Source organism: Staurois parvus, unplaced genomic scaffold (assembly GCF_062004578.1).
Source record: "Staurois parvus isolate SC_StPar_1 unplaced genomic scaffold, SC_StPar_1.0 ptg000048l, whole genome shotgun sequence".
NCBI lineage: Eukaryota > Metazoa > Chordata > Amphibia > Anura > Ranidae > Staurois > Staurois parvus.
The window spans coordinates 8,611,161-8,631,139 of record NW_028317844.1 but is presented as its reverse complement, the minus strand read 5'-3'; the positions used below and the strand labels follow the sequence as shown (position 1 = coordinate 8,631,139).

Sequence of the window (19,979 nt, the reverse complement as noted above, 5' to 3'; positions counted from 1 at the left end):
GAATACGGTCACAACTTATCTGCAAACTTGTTCTGAGTTAACAACTTAAAAGTATTGAAGTTATTTGGTCACCATGACTCCCAGGCAAGCAGAAGGAGAGACCAGCATAGCAGCCTATGATTATCCTTCTGCAACTAGATCAAGTGGTAAATAATTAAAAAAAAGCCTATGAGTACCTCATATATTGGTGCATATGACTATTCTACAATCCAAGTTTCCATCCAATTTATTTAATTTATCTTAGAAACTGATCTACCATGTTTTACCTATATAATCTGCGGCTTATGGCATATTTGGTCCAATACTGGCATAGTAATTGGCCCAAGCATAGATTTCTGCAGTCTGGGTAATGTAACACCACTGGCTTTTGCAATGCCTACATTTATTTTCTTTATTAAAATACAGTACCTATTCAAATGATCTATAATGAGATCAATAGACAGTGGACATTATAAAAAGACTGAATACGAATGAGAACTGCTTATTATGAATGCAGTTAGTGGCACTTTGAATGGCTGATAAGTCTTGACCATGATCGATCCCCAGTTCATCCTGGGATGCCAGTAAGAAAGTGGTAGAGTTTGTTATGGTCGTTTGGCTGCTTTCCTCCTCGTAGAAAAGTCCTGAACACGAATAGTGGGCGTGGCCATATTTGATGGCTGTGGTAAGGCCATGTGATAATAGTTGGGTAATCGGATATCAAATCGAAACCCACTGTCCACAAACACCTTTTCATTTAATGCATAGAGTTTATCTGCAATGTCTCCCCTAATCAACACTGAAAAGAGTCTTGAGATGAAGCGGTGCTTGGCAAATAATAAATACAGTTTTTTCCTCCTCCAGGTAATGTATCGGCACTTTGTTTCTGCAGTTAGAGTTACCTGTAAAACAACATTTGCAACATTACAAAATGCCACTCTAAAACATGCATTGTTTCAATCAAAGCACAGCCTCCATTCTCTAGTACAGTGTTTCCCAGAATCTAGTCCACACAGGCCTCATCTTTTCAGTCAGATTTATGCAAAGAAAAAATGGATTCCGTTTCCATCAGTTTTTACACCTGTTTTTAGTTCAGTTCAGTTTACATCCACCTGTCAATGTCCTTAACAAACATGACGCATCCCTGCTGTCACCAGAATATAAACATTATGCCAACATTGTAAAATAAAATGGCGTGCTGTTCCCTACCCCCCAGATCTGGTTTGAATGTTGGGGAGACCACATGCCAAAAAGCAAGCAAAAAAATGGCATGAGCACCCCCCAAATGCATACCAGATCCTTATTTGAACATGCAGCTTGGCAGGCTAGGAATGGGAAGGATGCCGTGCATGCCCCCTGCCCAAACCATACCAGGCCACATGCCCTCAACATAGGGGGTGCTGGGAAGAGACCCCATGATTAGGACAAGGACCTCTTCCCCACAGCCCTAGCTGGTGGTTGTGGAGGTGTGATGTAATTGAAATCTGGCTGAATCTTTAACAAGGGGTCCTAGATCCTGCCCACCCCCTTATGTGAGTGAGCATGAGGTGGCAGCTCCACTTCCCCCCACTGCTTAATTAAACAAGGGGGAAGGCACAATGATGTCATAATGGGTGGGGTCACCCAGTGAAAAAATTGACCGTGCATAGACATGGAGGTGCACCTACATCACCGGACGATGTGTTTGATGTTGGATCTATGTTGTGGGACTTTTTTTTAAAGGACTTGTTAAAAACTCTGCTGTGTGTTTATTTACACTTGTTATTTTTTTGGGAATGAGTAGAGGTACTATGTATGTATGGTGATCTGGGGAAAAGTTGTGGAAAAGAGGCCCTTGTTCTCCCCCACATGTTGAGGCCAAGTGGCCTGGTATGGTTCAAGATGAAGGGGGGGGGGAATCACACTCTTGCCACCCCCCCTTTCCTATTCTGCCAAGCTGCATGTTCGGATAAGTGTCTGGTAGGGATTTTAGGGGGACCTCACACCATTTTATTTGATCCTGGTAAGGATTGGGGGGGGGGAACTGCACGCCATTTTTGTTTTTACTTTTTTCATATTGGCTCTTTTGTTTACATTCTGTTGTCTACTGGGAATCCCCTGCTAATAGCATGGATGAGTCACTGGTTATTAGAATGCTGGTGGGTGTTGCCACCTAACAGATGCATAAACAGACCTTGTCCATTTACATCTGTTTACGTCCGTTTAGGTCTGCTTAGAAAAAAAGTCTTTATTATTGTTTGAAACCTATTTCTGACAAGTACCTGCTCTCACTTCCGATCTGCTCACCTAGTCGATCAGTGCAAAAGTTCTGCCCCCCCGCCCACAACCTCCTGGGACATGCCACATGTTCCAGAAGACTGCAGGATAATTGAGAATGCTCAGCACGTCTTGCACATGCACAGTGGGAAGCTGTCTGTGAAACACCAGAAAATCACAGGTGTCACAGTCAATAGGCTGCATTGCTAATTAGAGTATCCTGACAGTGAAGGAGTCCAGCTGAGTCCTCCACTGTCAAAATACAATGACACAGTAGAGAGGATATCTGCATGCACCTTAACATCTTCATGCAGGCCGAATGCAAATGTGCGGCCTCCCAGTGTCTGGGCCTAGACGCCAAGCGGCCGCACATTTGCGTTCTATTAAAAAAAAACATATGTGCTGAGAGCGCGTGCCCTGCACGCTCCCAGCACACATGTCTGGTACTCATGGAAAGGTCCCGATCTCCTCTTTCGATCAGGACCTTTCCTGATCATGTGACTGCTGTGACGGCGTGTCACGGTGATCACATGACCCTAAACCCCGCTTCCCTGCTTCTGAAACCCTTAAAGGGCCGGGAGGGCGCCAGAGCCGGCACCAAGGGGTTAAATGTGCGAATGCGGGATTCGGTTCAGTTTTTTTATTCAACCCATGTATTGCAAGCTTAAGAGTTATTGGCATCATCAGGCAGTATAGTTAGCATCCCTACCTAACATATGCTTATAGTACAAGATCAGCCATACAGCAAGTCTGTGTTTTTCAATCATTCAGAGCAGGCTGCCACAGAGAAACAAAAAAGCATAATCACTATGCTGCACCACTAAACAGGAAACACAACTTGTAAATGTGAGTATCAAATATAGCGGCTGCTAAATACAGATCGTTTTTAAACAATGACACAAGGAGTATAGATCCACTTTTAATAAAGGCCATTAATTAACCTATGGGAGCTATTTACCTGAAAAAGCCCTTCTTCAGAGGGTCTGAGTGAATCCCACTCCGGTGAATCCAAAAACTGGAGCGGAAAGATGTAATGAAGAAACTCACCATCGACTGTCACACGTATCCTGCCAAATTTGTAAGATATAATTCATAATATATTAAAAAGTGAGATCATTGATATGCGATTATTAAATAAGCCAGCACAAGGAGCAATGATAAAGTACAAAGTATAGTTACTGACCAATCAGAAATTACTGATCTGATTAGTTAAAAACTGACTGGCTGCTATGGTTTGATGTACTGTATACATACATTCTACCACTGCTTATTAAGCACCCAAGTTTAGTTATTGTAGATCATTGTCTATCAACACTGCATTTTTGAAACCTACTGATTTGTCACTCCAAAACATGCTTTCTACCACTTTAAAGCACTGCAGGGAAAAAACACTTTGTTTTCATTGCCATCTTGATTTAAACGATATGGAGACCATCATTACTGAGCTCTCCTGAAAATGGCAATTCCCTGATGGGTAAGTTGACTACAGAGATATAGGCATTGTGTCATTGCTAAATGACCATGGCGGCAATCTGCTTTGGTGCTTGATGTGGTCAAGAGAAATATATATATATTTTTTAATATATTCATCAGATTTTTTTTAACATATACAAAAGTAATTTTAACATATATTTTTACATATACTGGTAAATGCATTCCAAAAATGTAGATTTGTATTTTTAACTGTTTCCATACCGAGCACTTTTACCCCTTTCCTGTCCAGGCCATTTTTCAGGTTTCACACTTTGAATGACAATTGCGCGGTCATACAACATTGAACCCAAACTAAAATTTTATCATTTTCTTCACACAACTAGAGCTTTCTTTTGGTGGTATTTAATCACTGCTGGAGTTTTTATTTTTTGCTAAATTAACAAAAAAAGGCTGAAAATTTTGAAAAAAAACCCACGTTTTTCTTTGTTTCTGTTAAAAAACGTTTGCAAATAAATAATTGTTCTTCATAAATTTAGGCCAAAATGTATTCTACTACATGTCTTTGGTGAAAATAACCCAAATTAGGATGTATTATTTGTATTGTTTGTAGGAAAGTTATAGAGTTCACAAACTATGGTATAGATCTGAATATTGATCAATCCTGAAGTACTGACAGCCAATCTAGGTCCAAGAATGTCAGAACAGTACAGATATCCCCCAAATGACCCCTTTTTGCAAAGTAGACAGTCCAACGTACTTCATAAGAGGCATGGCAAGTTTTTTGAAGTTGTATTTTTTTTTGTCATAATTGTTCGGAAAATTAAAAAATTTTAAAAATAATTTTCACTAATTTTTTTTTTACATACTGTCACCAGTGCAGTACAGAGTCATCATATAACTGGCATGGCGGTGATCAGGGACACTGACTGGTGACAGTATGAAAAAAATATATAATTTTTTTACATTTTTTATTTTTTTTAATTTTTTGTACGATTTTCTTTTCATATTTCACTATGACCAAAGTAGTACAATGTTACCATAGTAACATTGTACTACTTTGGGGAAGTGATCAGTATTTTTTTTTTTTTTTTACAATTTGCTTATAGCAAAGAATTACTTTGCTATAAGCAAGCATTTACCTGAATGACATCGATTCATTCAGGGTTTTTTTTTTTTTTTTGTGCTTAGCTGTGATTTGGCCACAGCTAATCACATGTGATTAGCCCAGCTTGTGCATGTGATCGCTGTGACCAATCACAGCTAGACGCACTAGTATACAATGGATGGCATGAATGAAGCCATCCATTGTATACAACTGTCATGTGACCTGCTGTGATTGGTCACAGCAGGTCACATGGTATCGACAACGGGGCCGGCACTCAGATCTGCCATCGGCCGTGTCCGAGGTACACGGCGCGGCTCTGCAGGTGCGCAAACTGCGCATGCCCGGGAGGACGCCATATGGCGTCCACCTGGAACACTAATGGATTTTGCACACCGCCATTGGCCGGGCAGCTAATGGTTAAAGATATACAGTATATTTGAAATGTACTTTTAAAAATATTTTTCATATATTATGTAATAAACATGCATTTCAATATGATATACTGTATATATATATATATATATATATATATATATATATATAAAAATTTAAATATATTGAATATGGCCAAAATTGTAGCATTTGAAATATATGGCAATATATTTGGGAAGAATATTTTTCAAATATATTTCAAATATATTTTCCTTCCATATGGGAAGAACTAATAAAAAAAAGGCTTGATAAAAAAAAAAATTAGTCAAAACACAGACATATACATCTGGTTTTAGTTTATGAAGTAACATATGCTTTAAGGTACTGACTTGGAACAAGTATGCTGATCAGGAGTAGGAATGAGCTGGGTTCAGTCCAAACTCTGTCCACACACAGTTTAGCAGAACCCATGGGACTCGGTTGAACGTACACAAAAGGGTGGGGATGCTCATAACATCATTGATCTACTATGGACACATGGCCATATTAGATCAATGTCATCAACTTAACAAGGCCTTGTGGCCATATTAGGTCAGTGATGTCACAAGTATCCCCACCCATTGTACATGCAACTCCAGGGTGGGGAATGCCCTGGGCAATGCTGATTGGGCTGGTGGGGATGTGATCATGTGACAGGTTTCCACGGGATCTGTCAAACTTGGTTTGGGCCGAGTTCTGACTGAACCCAAGTCATTCCTCAGCAGCAGCATGGACCTCACTGTCACATTCTAACCTGTGTACCTGTTCTGCCTGCTAGAGTATTTTAGCCAAGATCAGCCAAGCAGTGAATATTTGCAGAGGTCAGCGATGGCACCCTCAATTGCATAGGTTTCATTCAAAAACATTAATAGTTGCACAGAAGCAGGCATGAACATGACCACTTATAAACTCAGCACTTAAAGTGTCACTAAACCCACAACTGTAAAATCAGTCTGTATATGCAGTAAAGAATGCTTGTTATACTCACTGTGGAACCTAAGGGGTTAATCCTCCGCATTGTGTAAAAAGGATGTTGGATCCTGTCTTCTCTGACCCTTCCCTTCTTTCATGTTCCCCATTGTATCTCCTGATAGAACAGAGCCTTGGGGACACGCTACACATGCTCAGTTTGGTGTGTACTGATAGAGAGTTTTTTCTTTTTCGTGGGAGGGTGCATGTGATCAGCACAGGGCCAATCAGCACTGTCCAGGCAGAGGGTCAGGGGTTATGTAATCTCATAGGGTAGTGAGAGGAGAATGAAAACTCCCCCTACAAGCTTTAACATGTGCTCTGCTGAACACTGATAGAAGTCACAAGACTGCTCTAGCTGCTGATGAGAAAAGGTATTTAGCAGTTTATATTTACTAAAACATTTGCATTTCCATGTTATGTGTACTGTGGGAGACCAAATCCAGTGGGTGCAGGGTCCTGAGTTCAGTAACACTTTAAAGCACAACATAGTTCATCAATTATAATTCCAAAAGTTCTTCAATCTAAATGCTCACCCTGGTTGTTCTAGTTTTTAATGATTTTTGTTAAATTGTTCTCACCTTGTGGGATTAAAGGAAAAAGCAAATAACAGCCTGTGAGTCCATTTTTCCACCTAGCACAGCTGAACAGTGCGCATTTCTAAATCTCAATAATTATGTGGAAACCCTATAAGTGTTCACACTAGTTTCCTGTGGGTATGCCTCTGTCAAGGTGCTGTCATCTGATACATGGACCATTAGCAGGCCTAGGCAGTGACTGGGGTAACACAAACAGGCTCTTTGTCAGAAAGGAATTAAGACATATGGCTTTTTCTGTGTGTCCTCAATGGTCACACAATAAAGTACCGTTATGTATAAACTGCTTTGGTAGTCATATTGTTACGCATGCTGCGTACAGTATAATACCATCTTTAATTGGGAGGATAAAAAAAGCTCACAGCCTATGCTAAATATAAAGACTATGACTATGCAGTAAGTAGCTGTGTACTATGGCATTCATCTTGCAATGCTGATCATTGACTAAATATAGTGCATGCTCCTCTTCTATCATGTTTGTAAATATACTATAATAGTGGGAATAATGTATACCTGTTGTATTATTATTATTATTATAATACAGGATTTATATAGCCCCAAGAGATTGTGCAGCGCTTTTCAACATGAAGGCAAACAGTACAGTTACAATACAATTCAATATAGGAAGAATCAGTGGGCCCGATCGCTAGAGCTTACAACAGACAAATTGAAATAGATTTTCAGATTGCAAGCTCTATACAGTGGTATCCAAATTTTTATAACTTTAAGTGTATCTCTTATGTGTCCTACTAAATGTTGGACATGTTAAATCTTATAGAACACAAAGTACTATTTGGAGAAAAAAGAAAGTTAACTTTACAAGGTTATCTGCATGTCACTGACAGTTATAAATTATATCTTGGCACTCTTTCAAACTGAATGTCACAAAGGATTTCACTCCTTTCCTGCTATGAGTAATGTAGCCATTACTGTCCAAGGAAGAGTTATACAGACTTGCTCAATTACAGTTGCAAGAAAAAGTATGTGAACCCCTTGGGATTACGTGGAGTTTTGCATGAATTGGGCATAAAATGTGCTCTGAACGTCATCTAAGTCACAACAATAGAAGAACACAGTCTGCTGAACATAATACTACACAAACATTAGATGTTGCCATGGTTTAATTGCACATAATATGTAAACATTCACAGTGCAGGGAGGAAAAAGTATGTGAACCTTTGGACTTAATAACTGGTTGACCCTCCTTTGGCAGCAATAACCTCAACCAAACGTTTCTTGTAGTAGCAGATCAGACCTGCACAACGATCTGGAGTAATTTTGGACCACTCCTCTTCACAAAACTGTTTCAGTGTAGCAATATTCTTGGGATGTCTGGTGTGAATCGCTCTCTTAAGGTCATGCCACAGCATTTCAATCGGGTTGAGGTCAGGACTCTGACTGGGCCACTCCAGAAGGCGCATTCTGTGCTGTTGCAGCCATTGTTTTGTTGAATTACTTGTATGCTTTGGGTCATTGTCCTGTTGCATCACCCATCCTCTGTGGAGCTTCAGTTGGCGGACAGATGGTCGTACGTTTTCCTGCAAAATGTCTTGCTAAACTCTGGAATTAATTTTCCCATCAATGACAACAATCCGTCCAGGCCCTGAGGCAGCAAAGCAGCCCCAAACCATGATGCTCCCTCCCCATGTTTTACAGTGGGGATGAGGTTTTGATGTTGGTGTGCTGTGCCTTTTTTTCTCCACACATAGTGTTGTGTGTTCTTCCCAAACAACTCAATCTTGGTTTCATCTGTCCACAGTATATTTTGCCAGTAGTGCTGTGGAACATCCAGATGCTCTTTTGCAAACTTCAAACGTGCTGCAATATTCTTTTTGGACAGCAATGGCTTCCTCCGTGGTGTCCTCCCATGTACTCCATTCTTGTTTAATGTTTTCCTTATTGTAGATGTGTCAACAAAAATGTTAGCATGTGCCAGAGATTTCTGTAGGTCTTTAGCTGACACTCTGGGATTCTTCTTTACCTCATGCAGCATTCTGCGCTGTGCTCTTGCAGTCATTTTTACAGGATGACCATGCCTAGGGAGAGTAGCAACAGTGCTAAACTTTCTCCATTTGTAGACAGTCTGTCTTACCGTGGACACATGAACATCAAGGCTTTTGGAGATACTTTTGTAACCCTTTCCAGCTTCATGCAAGTCAACAATTCTTGATCGTAGGTCTTCTGAGAGCTCTTTTCTGCGAGGCATGGTTCACATCAGACAGTGCTTCTTGAAACCAGTAAACCCAAAACAGGTGTGTGTTTTTTAAGGGCAGGACAGCTGTCAACAACACATCCAATATCATCACACTGCTTGGAGTCAAGGTTGGCTCACTCCTGGCTCCAATTAGCTCTGGAGAAGTCATTAAGCTAGGGCCTCACATACTTTTTCCTCCCTGCACTGTGAATGTTTACATGTTATGTGCAATTAAACCATGGCAATATCTAATGTTTGTGTAGTATTATGTTCAGCAGACTGTGTTCTTCTATTGTTGTGACTTAGATGACATTCAGAGCACATTTTATGCCCAATTCATGCAAAACTCCACGTAATCCCAAGGGGTTCACATACTTTTTCTTGCAACTGTAGGTGTTCCTATTCTTAAAATGGACCTGTATCGTCCTCATACTGGGGACAGTACAGGTTCACTTTTTTGTAGGGGCCCTTAAATCAGAATTTTCTCCCTTCTTATAATAATAAACACTGTTTTTTTTCTTTTACTTACAGTTTATCTGGTTAATCTGGTTAAGTGAGGAACTGGTGATGTGGCCCCAGCCTCACAGCTGTATCCTGGGAAGGCTATCTCACTTGTGTCTTCCTAGAAAATCTCATCTGTAAACTGCCAAATCTTGGAGAAGATCCCCTGCTAGCTGTCAAAGCAGGGGAGCGGGGACCAGTCCTTTCATAATATGTTACATGTTACACCCATATTCAGTGTTATCAAAGTTGAACCTATCCTTTAAGCAAGTTAAACAATGGAATCGTGGACACCTCAGCTGCATGACAGAATGGAAAAGGAGTGAAGGGAAGGCAAGTACGTATATGTTCTTAAAGGTTCATTCACACCAGCCTTCTAAGATGCGTACAGGCCGCCATCTGTTGTGAAGTGACAGTGAGGGGCAGTGCTTCATGTTACAAGGCAAGGTACTGTTTACTTCTTTTTTTTTAACTTTATTGAGGTTTCAAAAAATGACACTTTATTCATATCTATGCATCACAGCAAGTTGCAACACACAGTGATGCAATAAGTTGCACTGTGAACAAATGCAACCGGTCTACATTTTTATGCATTGCACTGCAGCCCATCTCAAAGCATCTCTCAGCCTCTTTCAAATCCTCAATTTCCTTTTTTTTGCTGCTGTGATATGACTTCCTGATTGAGGGTGACTACATTTGTTCTCCATGGTCTGTATGTAGGAACATAACCACCTTCTCTTGCTCACTACTATGGACTATGGGCTTTGTAGTGTGCATAGAATGATGCACTGCTCTCTCCAAATAAATAGAAGTGATGAAGAAGAGGAGAGGTTTAGGAGCTCACAGAGGGCATTTCAAGGAGGCAGAAAAACATCAAATAAAAAATAGATTACAGGACCAATAAATAGGGGATGTGTATTGATTATATTTGGAGAATATGAATATTGTTAAGTGTCACGTAAGTGAAATTTCCTTAGTAAAAAATAGCAACTAATAAGAATTAGCTTTGCTGAAGGAAGACAAGTACAAAATGTGTTCTTTCTGGTTGCTATGGGCTACTGTTTTGTAAAAAAAGAGATCTTTATTAAATAAGACCAATAATTCACTGGTGTGATGACACTATTCTCTAAATACTTCACATGTTTACAGGTGGGACAGTAGTGTGATTCAGTTACAAGCTTTGCCAGGAAAATATCCTTCTTCTAAAATGAAAACAGAGAATATTTCCTAATTAACTGCAAGTTGTGAAAAGGTATCTGATCATTTTTCATCCTCTGCTATAAAATGAAACAATATTAAAACCTTGATACTGAATAATATATCCATCTTGGCCAAGCATTAAAAAAAAAGATACAATCTAAGGAAGACAAGAGCAGTTAATACATCTGGATCTTTTCTTTTTAATGAAGTGCATTGAAATCAAAGCCTTGATAAAGAAAACCCATAAGGCCTGCGTTTTTTTTTCTAGGTCGGCGATCTGCTCCAGAGCTTGTCATGTGAATGCTAGCCTTAGCCAAGAACAGGAGTCAATGTCATTTTAATTCTTGGTTTGTTTCTTGTGTGCTCCCTCTTGTATCTGCAGGTCAACGTTCTATTCCTGGTACAAATGAAATGCCTTTTGGAGATTTCTTTCCTCTCTTATCCCATCTGAACTATGTTCTTTGTAGAGAGAAACACAATGCAAAGCAAGCTCTCATTGTGACAAGTGACAAGTGTGCGAAAGGCGATAAGATTTGAAGGTTTGGTGGCAAATATATCCCAGCTTCCAAATCAGGGTCTATATGTTTAGCTTCCTATCTAAGGTATGGTAAAATGTGAGTCTCCACAAAAGGTATGGATGAAGGACTTGGAAATGTCACAGGGCTACGTGGAAACATTCCAGTTACCAAATAAGGTGGTTCTAGCCATACGCTTATAGCTTACAGCTTTCCACGCTCTTAGTGTTTCCATCTCTATATTATCCTCAAGTATACAGAGAAACACTACACTACGTACCAGTAAAGAACAAAAGGAAGGCAAGGAGATAGGATCCCTTAGGTTTCTCTAAGGCCTCATGCACACAGGCAGAAAAAAAACACCACTTTGAATAACATTTTTAAATTTTTAATGCCTCTGAACGCAGCTCTATTCAGCCAATGTGTCCACACACAATGTGGTGTTTAGGTCCATATTTTACAATCCCACACCTGCATTCAGAGACAAGCTTACTGACATTTGCATACAAGGGCCCTTTCACACGGGCGATCCAATCAGGTCTGCCTATTTGGTTTTTCAGGTGGACCTGATTAGAAGGTTCATAGGAATGTGTCAATATAATTAAAGGAATTGTGTTCCTTTACTTCCAGGTCTGATCAAGCCCGCTAACAAAATGGAGGAGTACTACATGTAGGCAGGTGCAGTCTGCTTCCTCCACTGTAGATGGCGCCCAACTGGTATGGTATCACATCCTGGAGAGGCAATCAAGAGAAACTTGGATTTTCTGTGGCTTCCTGGTTCCTGGAGGCAGTGTTCCAGATGGCTACACTGTATCTAGGTGACCTCTGGCGGCCATCTTTGGGTCAGCAAAGTCTTTATGTCTTTAGCCTTCCAAAGTCCCTGCCCCCAGGTTTTGGCTAACATTTTTTGAAATGGCTAGAGTAGGGAAAGAGCATCTGCCTGTCAGGGAAAGTGATAATGGCAGGGAAAGGTTCCAGATTAGTAGGGACAGGCTAGGGCCGCAATCCTATACTGTAGCTTTCCTTCGGGACTGGACCAGCCAGGCAAAATTCCACCCTCTGGACACAGACACTGTCGGTGCATCATTACCTGCTGCCTCTCTGCCTTGAACTGAACTGTGAGTGTTAAACTAAGCAGCGCTCTCACATTGGGGTTTGGCATTCTCTGCAATACAAGCTCTGGGCTTATCGGCAAACAAACTCTGTGTCTTCACTGCTGCCACACCCCACTGCACCTACACACATGTTCTCTTCCGTTTGAGCGGATTAGATTAGAGGTAGCCAGGTTTAGGCAAGCAATGGAGTCCATTTATACCAAGCTACCCATAGAGAAACAGCAGGGTCTGTCCATGTCCACTCTTCATAAACTGAACAGACACAGATCCGTCATCTGACCCGCTCTGCTCTGATCACCAGAGAATCAGTGGACAGATCCCCTGATGATTGCAAAGGAAGGTGCCCATATGAAAGGGCTCTAAATGTGAATAAACATACTGTATGTGTATACCAGCCTGTCCGATGTGGGGGTGCAGTAAAAAATGTCAGGGGGCAGAGGATAGGACAGAGGTCAATGCTAGCAGGGCAAAAGACAGGGACACAGCTCCTTCTCCCGCACAATGCACAGGGCAGTATGGTGCCAGGTTAGAGTAGTATAATGGCAATATAGTAGCAGGTTAAGGTTGGATTTTTGGGGGCACAACTAAAATCTGGGGGGGGGCATAGCCCACCCCAGCACCCCCTAGATCCGGCCATGGTGTATACACATAAATTAATTCCAGTAGCCAGAATTACAATATTCTAGCCAATAGAATGAGTTTAACTGCATATGCTTCTAAACGCTATACACAGGTAGAAGTGCCAAATGAACATTTTTGTGCTGGATTTGTCTGCCAGGCCATATTCTTGAAGCCTTTAAGTGTTAGTTCACCTTTACATTTTTTCTGTAAAGGCAAACTAACACCACAACCTTCCCCAACTCCCAGGTCCCACTGTCCTTTGCTTCAGCAATGCTGAGCTGCCAATGTTCCCGCAGCCAGTCCAGCGGCTTGGATAAATGGATGAACCAGAGTGATTCTGCTCAGTCAGCGACATAACAGTGAATCATTATAGTCTGTCCTGGAAGAATTTGTGTGCATACACTTCTAAATGCCATACGCCTGTTAACTTTCATAAGTACGCAACAAAAAAGCATTATTTTTTTTGCTGGATTTTTCTGCCTGTTGTGGTTTGATACCTGAGCCCTTATGGTATGTTTCTGCTTTCAGTTGGCAAAAATATTACAATGTCAGCTATTTTTCATCAAAAGCCTTACCACAGCCTTGGGGAAGATACACATTTCTATAAGGTTTTACTTTTTGTCTGTAACCCCGATTGAATTGTGCCTCCAGGACAAAAAATAAGAGGAAAGGCTATTACCACAATACTTTTGGATAGAGTAGAGAGGGATTATAACACCTGTCAGTTTTTATTGCTGTCTGTGCCCCTGTTAGAGATTCCCCCCTCTCTCTTTGTTGTGACTACCATTATCACTGAAAGTTAAAGAAAACCCCAAATTCTGGGTTTGCGCCAGAGCAGGAATAGAGAGGCTATGGGACAGGAGGTGAAACAAAGGAAATCCAAGGACAGTTGTTGTGTTACCAACCACTTACCAGAAAGGCATGACCCCCTGTTAGAGTGATTGACCACTCTTAACAGGGGGTCATGCCTTTCTGGTAAGCCTTTCATATGAGTGGTTGGTGACACAACAACAGTGCTTGGATTTCCTTTGTTTCATCACAGTCTCTGGGGACTTTGTATGACACATCTTTCACAGTTTTTTTTTTCACTAATCATTTGTCACTTTATTAAGCGCTGAACTTTATGTATAGGTAAATTCAGCACCCTAGTTTTTAAATCTTACATTAAACACCTGTCATATGAACTACAATAGGTGGTTTGGAAGGGAAACCTCGCCAACCAAATTTTTTTTTATGTGTATAAGACAACCCACCCTCCTAGTCCAAGTCTTGTCGAGTCTAGGATTTACACTTCTTTATGGAAGCAAAATATAAAACCATGGTTTTTTTCCAAAACCCTTTCATCAACTCACAGTACACACCTAGTATTTATAGTGTTATCAAATATTCATAACACACAGCTTTTATTAGTTTCCATCTGTTTAAAGCTGAGCTCTGGGATAAGCAAATATTGTCTAAATAAAGGAGGCATATATATTCCTATTGAATCTTGGTGTGCTTTGTGTATTTGTGCAGTAATCCAGTATGAAACTTTGCCTCTGTGCAGGGGCTTCCTGTAGTAAAGACTGGTCACTGCTGCTCTCTCTCCTTGTGCAGGATGGCTGGTCTTGTCTCCACCCGTCCTGTAATTTTCTGCAGGCAGCCTGTAGTGGGTGGACCTCCTGGGCCCCTCTCCATACCTCCCTCTAAGTATGTTGATATGCACCTATTTTTCCATAAGGGGCAGAGACAATTAATGGACAGAACAATGTAGCTCCTCACAGTTCTTCACTGTGTTCTCTCCTCTCAATTCAAAGTTGGCAGCACTGAGTAATGCAAATTAGAAAGGCTAATTCACACCAGCCACTGCGTTACAATTAAGGAGTGGCTGTGTGGTCAGCCTGAATCACTGAAGTGCCAATGTGCCAATATAGGCACATCACACTGCTCACTTTCTTTTCTTTTTTTTAATGAACTTTATTGAAATATCACAGAGACATTTCATAAAGTAATTTTTCCAGCTCTGTGGTGAGAGGTGGTGGACTGCCTTGCCTTGTGTTGGGAAGCAGGTACACCAGAGACAAGGCATTTTGCCTTGTCATGTGGTTGGACTGTGTTGGGTGGCTATTCCAGCACAGCCTCATCCCATGATGAGGCAAAATACCCTAGGGATCTGATAAAAGTGCAGATACAAGGAAGGATTACTGAGTGATAAAACAGCCATACTGCATGCTCAGTCCCTGGAAACAATACCAATATTTCCTAAAGAAAATGTCCTGTGCGGTAATGATAACCCACCGTTGGCTCTTTAAGAGATCATGAATGATGGGAAGCAGAGTTCCCAGAGTTCCTGACGATGTGACCATTGTGACCGGTTGTCACAGTGGTCACATGGTCTGGAGCCGATCCCACCTGCCTATGATCATTAAAGATGACTGGGTAGCTGGCAATGACAGCTCGTTCAGTGTGCTGGAAGCATGCAGTGAGCGAACTCTCAGCACAGAACAGTGGTGTACCATGGAAACATATGTGAGGCATGAGGACATTAAGGCTTACCCACCCTGCTGCTGCAAATCTGATTTCAAGAGGTTAGATCAGTTCCTTTAAATGGTAGTACCACCTTCATTACCTCCCTCCCATGCAGAGGAAGAAACTAGGCAAGGAGTCATTAGCAGGTATACTTGCAGTCCCACTTTTGACTTGTAATTTCATGAGTGTTTGCATTAAAAATATATATACACTTTACCTTTTTGTTTTAACTCTGAGATTGTTAAAATTTCCATGTTCATAGTGTTTAATAAAAGAGTAACATACACGTATCTCATATATAGGCTTTGTATCCCAACTTGTGCTTGTTACCCTCTTTAAAGTGGTTGTAAACCCTTATATATACTCAGTGAAGAGTATGGTCTCAGGTGATACATAGAGATGAAACACATTCTCCTACATAAGTTGTACCTGTCTATCTGCAATATTCTCTTCTCTACATTTGTTCAAAGTCAGGAATGTATACAGCTTGTCTGAACTTTCAGAAAGCAGGGGGTGGCAAGCTGAAGTTACACACTTCAGAGCTCAGTGAAGAGAGCTCTAAGAGCTGAGTGGAGAGAAGAGAGAAACCCCCCTCCTTCAGAGCTGAGGCCGTCAATCTCAGGCTGTGTGCTGGATGTCCTCCCCTGTACCCCCTTTTCTCTTGGTGGCAAGAAAACTTGACATAAGCGACTCATGCAGATAGCAGAGGACTGAGGCAGCAGACGAAAATTATACTGAGTGTTCTTAATTGAGACAAGTACACTACTATAGAGGGATATGCTTTGTTCATATTTCATGTCTGAGGTTTACAACCACTTTAAAGTTTCTCAGTTATCTCATATTGAATGGAAACAATGAAAATATCTGTAGATGACTACTTCCAATATCTCAGTTATTCAGTCTTGGCCCAGGGTGAACATGCAGAGCTTGAGGTAAAATTGACATCTAAATTCTCTCATGTAAACACTACAGATGCCTTGTCATTTTGTTAAACATATTAAAAAATTATCTCTCTAGTATAATCTCTAGTATAATTAACATATTTCATATTTCAAAATGTGTGCATAGCCTCCATACACATACATGTATATATTATAAATGAATAACTTCTATCATAAACTGGAACAGAACAGAAAAGAATTCTGTAACCCCCCCCCCTTTAACTCTGCAGTAGATTGCAGACCTCCAGCTGCACCATCTAGCTCAGTACATTGCAGTGCTTTGTGTACATTGGGTCTTGCTGAGCTGTCTGAGCACAGTACTGCACCTAAATTGCAATAATTTGTAGATTTGTTTGCTTTAACAATAATGGATAGCATATACATTTCAATGTCTTCTCCAGCTACTGCGGTACATCGCATGTGATTTGCACAGGAACCACACCGCATTGCTGTGCAAATCACATGCGAATTCTGTGAGGTGCGATTTGAGCCATACATTATGTATGGCTCAAATCGCACTGCATCCGCACCAAAAAGGTGCAGAACCCTTTTTTGGGTCCTCACTAGACTCGGATTGCATGGGTATTCACACCTATGCGATCCAATTCTGCACATTGCACCGTATTTTGTGGACCGATTTTTGGGTGTTGTTAACTTAACATACACACCTGCAGCGGTTCGCATTAACGGGGTGTGATTCTGATGCGGTGCGGAATTTGCACAGAAAACGCTGCGAATTCCGCACCGCATCAGTGTGAACCCAGGCTAAATCCTTCAAATCCACCTTGCTCTGATATGCAGAGTTGAAAGCTGGTTTGTCCACACTTGGCTACTGGTTACTGACCATTCTATTTACAAGTGAAGTACTGGAGGCCAACTAGGGGAAAGCCAATCAGATTCTCAAATAAATATTTCTTTAGAATTAATTGAAAGACACAGGAATTGTCAAAATATGCAAGCAGTATTAAACCCCAAAAGGTTATATAATACAGCTTACCAATCAGTAGATGTGGCAGCTGCATTAGTTTTCTTTTTTTAAAGCTTTTCCCCCTCTTTTTTCACCTGGTGATCTGGCCAGTAACACACCTTGTGCATTAGAATACCTAAACACTGGATAAAGGAGCAACAGAGACACCTTTAGACAACAGCATTGTCAGTCTGGGGGAAGGGTTTCTTGTATGCACTAACAGATTTACATACACTAACAAACTAAAGCCATACTCCACATAACATTTGTTTAGGAGGTTATAGCAACAGTTGTTTTTCCTTTTCGGATAAAGGTTTTATATAAATAAATAATCCACTGATCATTGTAAACATTCTTGTCAGAGGTAAATGGTTTGTCTCAATCCCCTAACTGCTACATCTGCAGGACAGCTGGGGTTTTTTTGGGTTTTTTTTTAAACAACAGACTTACTGGCAGGATAACCAGGGTAAAATAAAAGAAAGGAAGCCTAAAAAAGAAAAGTTGCAGCCACCACATCTAAGAATTGCTAAGCTGTATCAGGGCCGGACTGACCATTTGGAAACTCGGGCACTGCCCGAGGGCCTGGGGGCCCCATGAGATGCCCCTGGTACCTTTTTCATAGGCTTTTTTGAGTTTGGGCAAGGACACAGGGGCCCCATGATCCCCTATTGCCCGGGGGCCCCATGAGTTGTCAGTCTGCCCCTGAGCTGTATTATAATGCATGCTTGCTTTTGGGGTTAATACTGCTTTAATACCTACAAAAGGCAAACGAAAAACATTTCGCTGGTTAGAATCCCAACCCCAGCACCACCTGCCTGGAGTTTGCATGTTCTCCCTGTGACTGCGTGGGTTTCCTCCGGGTACTCCGGTTTCCTCCCACACTCCAAATACATGCTGGTAGGTTAATTGGCGCCTGTCTAAATTGGCCCTAGTATGTATAAGTATGAATGTGACTTAGGGACTTTAGATTGTACACTCCTTGAGGGTTAGGGACTGATGTGAATGTACAATATATATATATGTAAAGCGTTGCGTAAATTGACGGCACTATATAAGTACCTGAAATAAATAAATAAGCCTGCCTCTGTGCAAATCCACTATCAACTCCAGTTTGTAGCTAGTGTCCTAGTAGGTTGGAGCTCTGCTGAGAAAAAGTCTAAGACCTCATTCACAGTCTTTTTTGTCCAGACAGCATATTCCTGCAGGAAGAATCAGCGGATTCTTGGAGCTCGAATTCCAGGTAGTTTCAAACAGCTGGGGCCACTCAGCGTGTACAAAGCTATGACAAACTGACATGAGCCGCACCTGTCCACTGTTGTTTGCATGTATCTGCACATCCAGCGGTTATCTGTGTGTACAAATGACAGGAGGCTGGTCCTGGACGCAATCTCTCTACCAATCCCTCCACTGGCTTCCCATTGCCCAACAAATAAAATTCTAAACATTAACAATAACATATAAAGCCATTTATAACTCTGCCCCAAATTACATCACCGATCTTGTCTCCAAATATCACCCAAACTGTACACTCTGCTCCTCGCACGACCTCCTGCTCTCTAGTACCCTTGTCTCCTCCTCCCATTCTCTTCTCCAGAGCTTTCCCCATCCTCTGGAACTCTCTATCACAATTTATCAGACTATCGCCTACTCTGCCCACTTTTAGGCGATCCCTGAAAACCTATCTCTTCAGGGAAGCCTATCCTGTCTTCAGCTAATAATGGAATCTTCTCTTCCTCCTACCAGTCCATCCTCCACCTTTTGTACCACTAGCTTCTCCCTCTTAGATTGTAAGCTCCAAGGAGAAGGGCCCTCCTAACCCTCTTGTATTGAACTGTATTGTTGTCTCCTTTTATATTGTAAAGCGCCGAGCAAACTGTTGGCACTATATAAATCCTGTATAATAAAAATAATAATAATCTACCTGCATCAGTCCCTTGCCGCAGGTAACAACTGGATGTGCAAATACATGCAATAGCTGCGGCTTCTGTCAGCCTGTCATTGCTTTGTACAGGCTACAGTGCCTGCAGCTGTCTGGAAACACCTGTTATTCCAACTGTAAGAATCTGTTGATTCTTGCCACAAAGATCTGCTGTCCACTAAAAAGGCCCTCAAGGATGAGCTATAACTATGTTTTTGCTAGCCTTTTTATTCTTTTTTTTCCCCAATCAATATACTCAGTACACTGTAGATATCTTTTTCCTATGGTGACCTCAATCAAGACTTCAGAAATGCTGCTTGAGCTAGTCTCTACAAAGCAGCTATCCAGACTGACATATCCTCAGCAACAGCTTTGAAAGCTGTACCTGGGATCCATTGGACCAAAGAAAGCAGGGCTCTCCTGGAAAGTGACCTTTGGGCACTGGCTTTGCATTGTGGCGTTTTCCAGACCTTTGTGTACTGTGTTAGTTTGCCAGCAGAGCGCTTTCCAAGTCCAGAGCCGAGACACAACTGGTGTGAACCAGCCTCTGAAGACAGTTGACCAAAGCAATGGCAGCTACCTCATAATTGTATGATCCATTTTAAATTTCCCACCATTGCCATTTTTCATCAGTAATGGTTAAGGCTGACATCTCCGGCTAGGTGTAATGTTGCGTGCACTCTCCTCCTACACTTCTCTCCTTATTTAGCCTAGAGGAAACACTACTCCACTGCTGCTCCTACTTTTGA

General features: G+C 41.3%; 1 protein-coding gene across 3 annotated transcripts in view; it reads right to left on the bottom strand.

Moving 5' to 3' along the window:
- Nucleotides 1-365: 365 nt before the first annotated feature.
- Nucleotides 366-19,979, bottom strand: part of POPDC3 (popeye domain cAMP effector 3) — a 76,525-nt gene continuing 56,911 nt past the window's right edge. For all 3 annotated transcript variants that reach the window (XM_089665089.1, XM_089665082.1, XM_089665095.1), the window contains 2 exons: nt 3,194-3,302; nt 366-881 (listed from right to left, as the gene is read on the bottom strand). In XM_089665089.1, coding sequence (XP_089521215.1) covers nt 585-881; nt 3,194-3,302 — 406 coding nt within the window. In that variant the 3' untranslated portion in view covers nt 366-584. The remainder of the gene's footprint in view (nt 882-3,193; nt 3,303-19,979) is intronic.